At 51.0% G+C, this 13,023-nt stretch overlaps 1 protein-coding gene across 34 annotated transcripts in view; it reads left to right on the top strand.

Moving 5' to 3' along the window:
- The window catches only part of EP400 (E1A binding protein p400), a 135,017-nt gene that overhangs the window by 60,761 nt on the left and 61,233 nt on the right, over positions 1-13,023 (top strand). For all 34 annotated transcript variants that reach the window (XM_065525078.2, XM_065525082.2, XM_065525092.2 and 31 more), the window contains 8 exons: positions 176-366; positions 763-940; positions 5,192-5,328; positions 6,710-6,879; positions 7,191-7,365; positions 7,477-7,613; positions 11,326-11,512; positions 12,204-12,370. In XM_065525078.2, coding sequence (XP_065381150.1) covers positions 176-366; positions 763-940; positions 5,192-5,328; positions 6,710-6,879; positions 7,191-7,365; positions 7,477-7,613; positions 11,326-11,512; positions 12,204-12,370 — 1,342 coding nt within the window. The remainder of the gene's footprint in view (positions 1-175; positions 367-762; positions 941-5,191; positions 5,329-6,709; positions 6,880-7,190; positions 7,366-7,476; positions 7,614-11,325; positions 11,513-12,203; positions 12,371-13,023) is intronic.

Genomic DNA, 13,023 nt, shown 5'->3' on the forward strand with positions numbered 1-13,023 from the left:
CCCATTTATCCAGATAGCATTGTTAGATATTTTGGATTTCAAGTAAAAAGTTATTGCCTAATTCTGTATTTGAAGTAGTTGGATTCTATAAACTTTTTCCTGTTTTTAAAAAAGGTTCAGATTTATAAAGGCCTCTCAGCAGCCCCCACTTCTCTGTTTTTTTTTGTCGTTACAGATGCGGATGACTGTCCAGGCGACAGGGAGAGTCGCAAGGACTTGGTTCTCATTGACTCACTTTTCATCATGGATCAGTTCAAAGCTGCCGAGAGGATGAATGTCGGGAAGCCAAATGCCAAGGACATTGCGGACGTCACTGCGGTGGCTGAAGCCATCCTGCCCAAGGGCAGTGCTCGGGTCACAACCTCGGTGAGGCTCTGAGCTTTTCAAGTGTGGGATGGGCCTTTGAGAGACAGAGCACATAGCTTAGCCATGAGAAAAGCTTTTCCTCTTCCCAGTGAAGTGCTCTATCCCAACTACAGAGTTGTCAGAAAAAGCAATTCTTCATGTGCCTGTAGTCCCAGCTACTCAGGAGGCTGAGGCAGGAGGATTGCTTCAGCCCAGATGTTCAGGTGTTGAAGACCAGCTTGGATGACATAGTGAGACTTGGTCTCCAAAAGAAGCAATTCTTCCTCTTCCTGTTTTCTGTAGATCATTTTTGTGGCTTTCTAATCGGTTTATAGCGTGACTTTGGTTTCAGTTTTTAGAAAAAGTTTGGTGATTGTTTTGACCAGCAGCCACTCTTTGATCTGTTCATCGCTGCAGGTCAAGTTTAATGCTCCGCCTCTATTGTACGGGGCTCTCAGAGATTATCAGAAGATTGGCCTGGACTGGCTGGCCAAGCTCTACAGGAAGAATCTCAATGGCATATTGGCAGATGAAGCTGGACTGGGTAAAACAGTGCAGATCATTGCTTTTTTTGCCCACCTAGCTTGTAACGAAGGTAAGAGTTTGCTAGTTTTTTGAACAATACCTATTTGCTAAGACTTACCCATAGGCCAGTGTGTTTGATGGGAGTGTGGGGACTTGGCCATCTTATCTACTTCTTTGCTTCTGTCCTTTGACCTGAGCAAATTGAGCCTCAGAAGTATTCATTGTATGAATGAATAAAAAACTAGTTCACAGTTAACATCCAGTAACTATTAGTGAAAATCTAATACAATGCAGAGACTCATCAGGCTGTGACTGAACCTTGTGACTCCAGGGTCAGGTCACTGTGCAGTGTGTGGGCAGCAGAGCAGGTGGTCCACTTCCCTTGCTGCTTCTAAACTGGCACAAACCCCGCTGTAGGGCTCTCAACTGTGTGGGGTGGTTTGTGGCACGCATCCTGGCTCACTGTATCCTTTTCGTGTTACTATGTGCACGCCTCCTCTTGTCCCTCTTGCTGGATTTCACCTGTCAGTGGGGCAGCGTTTCTGATCCACTGCTCGGGTTCCTTAGGGAATGGGCCTGGGTACCCTGTGGGGGCTCAGCCTCTGCATGGCAGCCCCACCTGGTTCTTCACCCTCTTGACACTTCTGACTGGCACACAGCTTGTGTAGGCCCTCTGGCCTCCTTTCCAGTCTTTAGAGTCAGCTCCCTGTTCACTGCCCTTCCTATCTTGGCTTTTAGGTCAGGTGCCCACCTCAGTCTCCTGCTCTGTGCCTAGCTGCAGAAGAAGGTGTGACTTGTGTCTCTAACACAGGACAAGGTTTCACTGTTCTTGCTCTTGTAAGAGAAATGTTCAGTAAACATCTTGGAATGTGGTTCCCACTGTATGTTCCAGACTTAAAGCAGGCTTTGCTATTCCTGCAGAGAAGAGGGGACGTGGCCTCATCTTCATATTTGAGCTTTGAAAGTAAAGATGGGCCGGGCGCGGTGGCTCAAGCCTGTAATCCCAGCACTTTGGGAGGCCGAGACGGGCGGATCACGAGGTCTGGAGATCGAGACCATCCTGGCTAACACGGTGGAACCCCGTCTCTACTAAAAATACAAAGAACTAGCCGGGCGAGGTGGCGGGCGCCTGTAGTCCCAGCTACTTGGGAGGCTGAGGCAGGAGAATGATGTGAACCCGGGAGGCGGAGCTTGCAATGAGCTGAGATCCGGCCACTGCACTCCAGCCTGGGCGACAGAGCGAGACTCCGTCTCAAAAAAAAAAAAAGTTGGACGTGTTTAAATTAGGAGGGTCAGCTTAGGGAAGTGATGACCCCATGGGTGCTCTGACTGAAGGCTGTGTGAAAAGAAATGGAGCACAGTGGGCTTGCAGTGGGGGTCTCAGTCCAAGTAGTTTAAGGAGAGAGAGGCAGGGCTGAGGGTCCCTTCAGCTCCGGAGAGGGTTTTGTTTTTCGTTTTTTTTGAGATGGAGTTTCACTCTCATTGCCCAGGCTGGGGTGTAATGGCGCGATCTCGGCTCACTGCAACCTCCGCCTCCTGGGTTCAAGTGATTCTCCTGCCTCAGCCTCCCAAGTAGCTGGGACTACAAGCACTTGCCACCATGCCCGGCTAATTTTTTTTTTAAATTTTTGGTAGAGACAGGGTTTCATCGTGTTGCCCAGGCTGGTCTGGAACTCCTGAGCTCAAGTGATCCACCAACCTCAGCCTCCCAGAGTGCTGGGATTACAGGCTTGAGCCACCGTGCCTGGCTCTTTTTTTTTTTTTTTTTTTTTTTAAGGCACTGTTGCCCAGGCTGGATTGCAGTGGCATGATCAGGGCTCACTGCAGCCCTGACTTCCCAGACACAAGTCATCCTCCCACCTGAGCCTCCTAAGGAGGAAGATCACTGTGACTGAACAAAAAACTGGCTAATTTTTGTATTCTTGATAGAGATAGGGTTTTGCCATGTTGCCAGGTTGGTCTTGAAGTCCTGGGCTCAAGCAGTCTGCCTGCCTTGGCTGCCCAAAGTGGTGGGATTACAGGCATGAGCCATCATGCCCAGCCTGAAAGTAGCCTGTGCTTCTAAAACTAGGGGATTGTATTTTGTCAGTTGAACAGATGAGTGAATCATTCAGCATTCATTCATCTGCTCCTTCCGTGATGGCTGTCACAGACCCCAGGCACTTTTCTAGGTCCTGAGGGTGCAGCCCTGCTTTCAGGAACCCCACACTGGTACAGATGAACCTTGAAATGGACTGATGACCCAGCATAGTGACAGGATCCTGGCCAGCTGGGGCAAGGTCTCAGGGAGATGGGGCACTGGGGGTGGGGGCTACAAATGCAGCTGACATCCAGGAACACCACCGAGGCCAGTGTGAGGGCAAGAGGGTATGAGGGGACGGTGGGGGATGAGTATAGAAAGATTGGAGTCAACCACGATAGAGGCCTAGCAAGCACTGGAGCTGATGTGGCTTTGCCTTAGTGTGTGGTCTGCATCAGTGCAGGTGCTGGTACAAGTGTCTGCCCAGGCTGGAGAGCAGTGGTGTGGTCCTGGCTCACTGCAACCTCAGCCTCCTGGGCTCAAGTGATCGATCCTCCTGCCTCAGCTTCCCAAGTAGCTGGGAATACAGGTGTATGCCACCATGCCTGGCTAATTTTTTTTTTTTTTTGGAGAGATGAGGTCTTACTATGTTACCCAGGCTGGTCTCGAACTCCTGGCCTCAAAAGATCCTCCTGTCTTGGCTTCCCAAAGTGCTGGGATTACAGAGATTGTCTTGGCTTCCCAAAGTGCTGGGATTACAGAGATTACAGCTGTGAGCCACTGTGCCTAGCCAGCTTTTCTTTTCTTCTTCTTTTTTTTTTTAAATCTTGTTTTTTACTGGGGGTTGAAATACCATCTGGATTTGATTTGTGTTTACTTACTCCTTGGATTGTGTCTTTTTTTTTTTTTTTTTTGAGGTGGAGTTTTGCTCTGTTGCCCAGGCTGGATGAGTTACAGTGGCATGATCTCAGCTCACTGCAAACCTCCGCCTTCCAGGTTCAAGTGATTCTCCTGCCTCAGCCTCCTGAGTATCTGAGATTACAGGCGCACGCCACCATGCGCAGCTAATTTTTGTATTTTAGTAGAGACGGGGTTTCACCATACTGGTCAGGCTGGTCTTGAATTCCTGACCTTGTGATCTGCCTGCCTCAGCCTCCGAAAGTGCTGTGATTACAGGCGTGAGCCTCCGCGCCCAGCTGGTTGTGTCTTTTAAAGAGTTTATTGTCCTGTTATATTTTTTTCTTTGTGACACTTCTGTTCATATCCTTTGTTTATTTTTCTATTGGGTGGTTCTTTTCCAGGATCAGCAGGAATGCTTTGCATATTAGCAGTAATGGCTGTAGATGGATGTGTTGTAAATACTTGTTTAAAGTCTACTAAGTCTGTCTTGTAACTTGGTTTATGTTTCATTTATAGTACAGAAGTTGAAATTCATATGTATTCCTCTAATAATCTTTAAAAACCTTAGTTTTCTCGCCAGGCTCAGTGGCTCTTGCCTCTAATCCCAGCACTTTGGGAGGGCAAGGCAGACGGGTCACCTGAGGTCAGGAGTTTGAGACCAGCCTGGCCAACATGGTGACAACCCATCACTACTAAAAATACGAAAATTAGCTGGGCATGGTGGCTTGTGCTTCTAATCCCAGTTACATAGGAGTCTGAGGTAGGAGAATCACTTGAACCTGGGAGGCAGAGGTTGCAGTGAGCCGAGATTGTGCCGTTGGACTCCAGCCTGGGTGACAAGAGCAAAACTCCATCTTAAAAAAAAATCATAGTTTTCTGAAGAAGGAAATTTGAAACAATGTATTTTAGGATGGTTTGGATGTGCCCTCACTAAAGCTTGGGAAGCAGTGATGGGCACAAGCCCTTGGCTGACAAAACACAATTTAGACTCCTGCTGCATGGTCGCCTGGCTTGTGGGAAGGACTTGAGCAGGGTCTGGGGCTCTCTTCGTCTGTGAGTCTACTTTCTAAGTGTTGCTCATTCCTCCGGACTCTTGGAGGAGCTCAAGAGTGGTTTGAATGAACACCAGGGTGTTCTTGAGACTGCTCATTCAATGTGTGTCTACTGAGGTCTCCTCTGAGCCAGGCTTGCTGCTTGTGCAGCAGCACCCTGGGGGCCAAGGAGCAGCTTCTGGGCGGTGTGCTGGCTCCAGACGAATGCACTTGTTCCCCCCAAGTCTGCCTCAGTCATGTGGTGGTTCATGTTACTCATACTGAGGAAGCGTCTCTGGTCAGACACAGTGCTCAGTGCCTGGACATGACAGATACTTTGACGTGGAAAATTCTGTTTTTTCCTTTGTAGGTAATTGGGGCCCCCATCTTGTTGTTGTGAGAAGTTGTAATATACTCAAGTGGGAGCTTGAATTGAAACGTTGGTGTCCCGGGCTCAAAATCCTCTCATATATTGGCAGTCACAGAGAACTCAAAGCAAAGAGACAGGTATTTTTTTTAAAACATAAAATAAAGCTAAACAGAAAGCCATCTTAATTTTTATAAAAGACACATTAAAAAATGTGAAGACATGCTTACTAATGTAATTATTAAAAATCACTCATTCATGAGTTAACAAACCTTTACGTTGTTCCCCTCGAAAGCATAGACAGTACCGCCTCGGCCTGGCCGTTCCCTGCGAGAAGGGCCACACCCTCGCAGGCCCAGGTGTGCACAGAGCTCAGTGTCATTGTCCAGAAAGTGGGGCAGTTTCCTCCGGAAATGGTCTTCTCTGGGGCAGTGCGGCACTTTTCCCTGGAGGCCCTGCTGACTTCCACAGGCACAGAGGAGAAGCTGGGTGCCCCCAGATCTGAATTTAAAACCCATAGAAACATTTGCACAATGTGCCTAATAGATGACGTTTCTGGAACAAATTTTAACTTATTAAAAATTTTTCTCTGCCCTATAGTTTCTAGTACTAGGTCACTAAAGGTAGATTCATCACAGCTTTCCATTGAGTAGAACATTTTGGACCATTAGACGACATTGTGTTGAGTAGTGTTTACTGAAAAAGTGAGAAAAAGTGAGCTTTCAGTAGTATTTTCTTTTTTACTGTTTTAGTCTGTTTTTGATGTTATTACAAAATATCACAGACTGGGTAATTTGTAAGTATAGACATTTATTTCTCACAGTTCTGGAGGCTGTGAAGTCCAAGATCCAGATGCCAGCAGATTTAGTGTCTGGTGAGGGCCTGGTTTCCGCCTCCCAGATAGGGCCTTGCTGCTGCATGTTTTGGAGGGCACCTGGCGGAAGGGATGGAAGGGCAAAAGGCTCCAGGCTGGTTCCCTCCAGCCCTTTCCTGCTGCACAAGCTCATCCTTGAGAGCAGGGAAGTGTCCACTTCCAATACCACCACCATGGGCGTTAGGTTTCAGCATGAATTTTGGAGGGAACACATTCAAGCCATAGTTCTGTGTCTGGCTTTTAGTTTGTTTTTAGAAAGCGTATAATGCAGTCAGTTGCAATACAGATGTTGACATCTCTTATTTTTCTGAGCACACTTCCCCTTGTTTTGATTAGATACTAGAAGAGCTCGCCCTGCTTCAGGATCCTCTGCTATAATCTCAGTATTTTCCAAATGGTAATTGTCAGCGCCTGCAGAATAGCTTCTTAATTTGTCAACGAAACTGCTTTAGACCCCTAGAGGAAGAGATAAAAACATAAACGCAGCCATTTTCTGTGCGGTAATAGCAAGTTATTTAAAAAAGCGAGTAGAATTATAGGTGGGAACGGAGTCACTGGGTGGAGAGCTTTGGGAAGCGTGTGTCCTCAAGGTGGTTTTGGAAGACAGTGGAGTGCGAAGGCACTGAGCTATCCTCTCTGTGCTGCAGGAGTGGGCCGAACCCAACAGCTTCCACGTCTGCATCACGTCCTACACGCAGTTCTTCCGGGGCTTCACCGCCTTCACACGAGTGCGCTGGAAGTGTCTGGTCATTGATGAGATGCAGCGTGTGAAAGGCATGACCGAGAGGCACTGGGAAGCGGTTTTCACCCTGCAGAGGTCTGTGTGTTCCGTGCTTGTCATTGAGTGTTCTTTGCTGTTGATGTAAAAGGTTCTCTTGAAGAAGTCTGCGTAATTGCAGACACAAAAAATGGCCTTTGAGCTAGAGAATTGCTTTTCATCTTCATCCTAGCACGTGGGCCAGAAAGCCCCAGAGCTGGGTCAATGCAGCCCCCCTTTTCAGTCATGTGCACGTTGACATTCACAGTGTCAAATAACTGTCCCCTTTCTCACACGTTGTCCGAGAAGACGCTGCTGCATCCAGCCCCGTGGCTGGAGAATTCCAGTGTTGTCTCTTGTCCTGTTTGCAGCCAACAACGCCTGCTTCTGATCGACTCGCCGCTGCACAATACCTTCCTGGAGCTCTGGACCATGGTGCACTTCCTGGTCCCAGGGATCTCCAGACCCTACCTGAGCTCCCCTCTGAGGGCCCCCAGTGAAGAGAGCCAGGATTACTACCATAAGGTGGTCATAAGGTTACACAGGGTAGGTTGGGCTCTGCCATTTCAGCTCAGTGATTAAACGTGTATGCCTCATTGTAAACGTGTTACAGCAGCATTTTTGGAAAAAAAACAGTAAACAGTTTTTTATTTTCAGGTGACACAGCCATTTATTTTGAGGAGAACTAAGAGAGATGTGGAAAAGCAACTGACAAAGAAATATGAGCATGTTTTGAAGTGTCGCCTTTCTAACCGACAAAAAGCCTTATACGAGGATGTTATCCTACAACCCGGGTGAGTGTGGACTCTGGGCATGTGCCCCCTTCGCTGTCCCTGCCTGTGAGGGACAGAGGCCCTTTCTGTGGCCTCAGCAGAAAGCTCCTTTCCGAAAGGATTGGGTGTCTGGAGCTGGAGGCCGAGGTGCCCTCTTGGGGGCAGCAGACTCTGCGGCCTCAGGTGTTTCCAGGCTCATGCTGGCCCTGCTGTACTTCCTGTCTCAGAAGCCCCACTCCTGTGTAGCTGCCCATGTGTAGGGTGGTGTCCTGGTGCTGCTCTCTGTGTTGCCCAGAGAATTCTGTGAATTTTAGTTTCCATTCATCTGGGAGAGACGATGATTGAGCAGCTCGCCTTCCCACAGCCAGCCTGGAGGCCCCAGAACTTGGGTCGGCTATGGCCCACAGGAGGTGGCACGCTGCTTTCTGCGGCGCAGTGAGCGGGGTGTTGCATGGGGTGGAATGCGCCATTCAGCGCACACCATGTGATGGCTGGCTGCTGTGCCTCTGCAGGGACGTGCTGGTGCCGGAAGCTGTGCCCCTGGAGTTGACACAGTGTGGGGCCCCCCTTTGATCCTCTGAGGTCGTCAGATGTGCATGGTTTTGGTCTGTCTGGCTTTCCAGTTTTCTGAGTTTAGATGAAAGAAACCCAAAAAACCCTGGAAATCAAGTTTTGGAGGATTTGAAATTTATCTGTGCTTAGTCATCACAACTCAGTCTCTGCTGGGGGTGTGGCCATGAGGCAGTGCTGCAGGGTTACCCCCTACCCCATGCCACCTCAGTGTCCCTCACAGGCCACAGTCAGACACACTGGATCAGCGACCCCACTCCTCCACCAGCCACGTGCTCATGTGCTCCCCTCCTTGTGGGGAGACGACATGGGGACCCTGGTGAGCTGCTGTGGCGGGAGCAGATGCCAGGCGATCGTGTGAGTGCACTCCGTGGCCATGGGCACAGCAGACTGTGGTTTGCGGAGACTAGGGGTGAGCCCATGTTAGCCACACACGCACACCCCCACCCCCCGTCCTGGGTCTCCCTCTCTGTGCCTCATCCTCTGCTCTGCAGCCGGAGGGCGTGCACTCAGGGGCTTGCCAGCGTTCTGTGCATGTGCACGTGGCGCCTGGGCACCCTTGAGAGGAGGGTGACTGTGAATGCAGCTTAAACCTGGTGAGTGAAGATTTTAGGAGGGAAGGTAAGTGTGCATGATGACTGTGGAATTTCTCAGTCTTTCACAAATGACACAGTACAACCGTCCTTTCTCCAAGAGGAAGGGCAGCGGAGCAGCACCTCACTCCACGCCGTTAGTGGCGAGACTCTCCGGGCATTGTAGAAACTTTGTATGCGTGGACAGAAAACGCTTTGCCACATTGCTGAAGCTCTGGTGTCAGATTTTTCAGTAGAATACTGAAATCAGCCTGTGCCAGCTTTGGTAACACACTAGTTGTCGTTTGAGTGGAGAGGACTCACAACGTATGCAGGGTTTGGGCGCCAGCGTGTCAGGGAGGTCACGTTGACCACGCCCTGCGTACAGGGACGGTCTCAGGGAGTCTGACCCATTGCCCTTCTGGGGTTGTGCCCACGCAACAATTGACCACGCCCTGCGTACAGGGACCGTCTCAGGGAGTCTGACCCGTTGCCCTTCTGGGGTTGTGCCCACGCAGCATGGTTGTTTGCCGTCAGGGTTGCAGTGTCGTCTGAGGTGTGAGAGGCTGGCGGCCCTGGGACCTGTAGGGGGAAAGCATGTCTTCTTCTGCTGGGCTCAGGCTGGCTGTGTGGCATCTGCTCCCCGGGCGGAATGGCAGGAGGGCACTCGGACTCCTCATGCACGTTTTCCTCTTTCTTTCTGAGACTGTGAAATCAAGCTATAGTGCATTAGGTGTGCGCATGCCTCGCCCCCCTAGAGCACCTGGTAATCAAGTGTTTGGGGCGCTGTCTGGTGCTCGACGGGATCCTCGGGTGGTCCAGGAGCGTCCTGTCCTGGTCAGCTCCTCCCTCTTGCAGGGACCGTGCCACACCCGCTGCCTTGAGGGCAGCGCCCGTATTTCTGTACCGTGAGCTCCAGAGCTGCCAGACCAGACTCCCTACCTGCCCAGACCACCCTGCACTTGTGCTGGCCTCTCCTGGTTCCTGTTAGCCAGGGCGAGTTGCCTTTCTGTTACCAGCCCGTCCATGTGGGCTTTAAGTCCCATCCCTTCTCCGGAATCATCCATCTTCTCAGCCATTATTTTTGAAGCACGCTGTGCCCCGGCCCTTGTGCATGTAAGTCCTTCCCTGGTCTCTTTTCCTTTCCACCGCTGCTCTCCAGAGCCAGGCTCGCAGGAGCTCTCCCGATGCTTGTCTCCATTTTTCGGTCTCCACTCATTTCTCAGCCCCTATGCATTGTGCTTCTCATGTGCCAACGCCTAGCTGTGTGGGGACTCAGGACTCCAGGCATCGGCTCCCCTGTGGAGCCCTCCTGCTTGGGTTTTTGTTTTCGTTTTTTTGTTTTGTTTTGTTTTGTTTTTTTAAAAATTTTTCTTGAGATAGCGTCTCACTCTTGTCACCTAGGCTGAAGTTCAGTGGCACGATCTGAGCTCACTGCAACCTCTGCCTCCCAGGTTCAAGTGATTCTCCTGCCTCAGCCTCTCGAGTTGCTGGGATTACAGGCATGCACCACCACACCTGGCTAATTTTTTTTTTGCATTTTTAGTAGAGACGGGGTTTTACTATGTTGGCCATGCTGGTCTCGAACCCCTGACCTCTAGTGATCCGCCCACCTTGGCCTCCCAAAGTGCTGGGATTGCAGGCGAACCACCACGCCGGCCTTAGTTGGGTTCTGTGGTGCATGCTGCTGCCTTGGCCTCCCAAAATGCTGGGATTGCAGGCGTGAGCCTCCGTGCCGGCCCTGGTTGGGTTCTGTGCTGCTGTCATGGTGGTTTCTGTCACCTGTGCTTGAGCTGACCCTTGAGCTCCTCACATCCAGCATGGCAGAACTGAGTTCATGTTTTCCCAAGCCTGGCTCCCTCCCTGGTGTTCCCGTTTTAGGGTGTGCACCACCATCAACCCAGTTGTTTGGGTTGGAAATTTGCCATTGCTGTCTCCTCCCTTCTCTTCCCATGAGTCTGCCATCTCTCTCCAGACCAGTTACCTGTCGTCACTGTCACCCTGGTTTCCTCCCTCAGGCTGCCTGGTGCTTTGTGCTCACGCCAGAGGGCTACTCCCTACCACGGTCCCATTTCCTGCCCAGCCCTGGTCCCAGTGTGCGTTGTAGGTCCTTCTGTCTGCCCCCTTCACTGGGTGGTAAGACGCACAGGGCATGGACCTGGGCCCTTGTCTACCCCCGCGCACCACCTGCAGGGCCAGTGCAGGACCAGGCGTCAGAGCTGCCAAGCGGGTGTGTGAGGGGCTTTGCTCTGCTGCGCTCACCCTGCCCCTCACTTTGTTTATCCCCCTTGGTTGCCCCCCACGTCTCTTTGAGAGCATTCGCTATGATTGTGAACGAAGAATGAACTGGAGTGGCTGTCTCTGGTCAGCTCTGGTGGGGCGGCGTCACTCTAAACGGGGATGGCGAGCAAGTGCAGAAGGCCCTGCCTGGGACGTGGACTTGAATGGCCACTCTGTCTAACTCAGTAAACGGACCTAGAAAAATCTGCTTCTGCCCACCTTTCTGGAGTTGAGACAGTTGATCGTGAGGGTGGGAATATGTCCATGTGCCATTTGGATTGAATGCTTCATGCTTCTTCCTCCACGGGCAGCACTCAGGAGGCCTTGAAGAGCGGGCACTTTGTCAATGTCCTCAGCATCCTCGTGCGGCTGCAGCGCATCTGCAATCACCCTGGGCTCGTCGAGCCCCGGCACCCAGGCTCTTCCTATGTGGCGGGGCCCCTGGAATATCCGTCCGCATCTCTAATCCTGAAGGCACTGGAGAGAGATTTCTGGAGGGTAAGTGGAGGATCCAGAAAGCGGAATCACTGTTGGATGTCTTTTCCAGGCACATTATAGATAAAACCATTCTTGGAAATGGTTCTCAACCAGCTCTTCTTCTGCAGTTGCAATTGCAGCTCTGCGATACATGGCACTGTCTAGCGGCACTGATGGCTAGACATCAGTGTTCCACCTCCGGAAGTTTACCCAAGGGAGGCAGGCCCACAGAGTGCAGAGGTGCAGAGGGCAGAGATTCACAGAGTGCAGAGGTGCGGAGGGCAGGGATTCACAGAGTGCAGAGACTCACAGAGTGCAGAGACTCAGAGTGCAGAGGTGCAGAGGGCAGAGATTCACAGAGTGCGGAGGTGCAGAGGGCAGAGGTTCACAGAGGGCAGAGATTCACAGAGTGCAGAGGTGCAGAGGGCAGAGATGCACAGAGGGCAGAGGTGCGGAGGGCAGGCTTTCTTGGCGTTGTGTGGATTGTGGCCTGGGAGAAGTAGCTGAGCACGCACGGTGCATCCGCAGAACTTCACCAAGGGCATGACAGCACCTGTGTATTGGCGTGGAGGAGGGTCTGCTTGCCGAGTGGCCATTAGAGGGGGCGCATCTGGATGCCCACGTTAGGGCCCTGCCATAGAAATCAGTTTTGATTCTTAGGTGCTTTTTATGCCACTTCATGCAGCAAGACTTTTTTTCTTTTTTTTTCTAGGAAACCGATCTTTCTATGTTTGATCTCATCGGCTTAGAAAATAAAATCACTCGTCACGAGGCAGAATTGCTGTCTAAGAAAAAGATACCACGGAAACTCATGGAGGAAATCTCCATTTCAGCAGCCCCAGCAGCCCGACCAGCAGCAGCAAAGCTGAAGGCCAGCAGGTGCGTGCGACCCAGAGGCAGCAGGGAGGGTCGGCTCCCAGGGTCCCCGCAGCTGACCCAGGTCTACGCGTGGTGAAAGAAAGGCTGCTAATGTACTTGGGTTATCTGCTGCTCTTGGGACCTTGCTGATGTCCTTGGCTGTGGTACATGTGGCTGTGCAGATGCCTTTTAGGCTGTGTGGTGCAGTGCAACTACTTGTCTCCCTGAGCAGCAACTGCCTTGATCGTCTTCATGGCAGTTTTAGGGTAGGGTGGGTGTCAGGGCTGCATTTAACCTGGTACCTCCTGTGGTGGAGGCTGGTGTGGCCGGACCACACGTGTCGTGAGTGTGGCAGGCAGAGGGCTCCACCCCCACCGTGATGTCATTGTCTTACAAGTGACATGTGAATGATTCTGAAATGATGCTTTTGCCAGTGTCGTGAGGCTGGGAGGGACAGACACGTTAGATGATTAAAACAAGATATAAATGACTCGTAGTCTAAATCTAGCAATTGGAAGTATCCAAAATCCTGTGCTTAGGTTAAAAAGGAAAGGAAAGGAGAGAGGCGTTTGGAGATGAAGGGGCCAGTTCTGCAGACAGGTCTTTCTTGTTGGCACTTCTGTACTTGGCTTCACTGGGACTTTGAGTGGATCACCCTCCCCTCGTCAGTACCA

The sequence above is a fragment of the Macaca fascicularis genome, chromosome 11, assembly GCF_037993035.2.
Source record: "Macaca fascicularis isolate 582-1 chromosome 11, T2T-MFA8v1.1".
Lineage (NCBI taxonomy): Eukaryota > Metazoa > Chordata > Mammalia > Primates > Cercopithecidae > Macaca > Macaca fascicularis.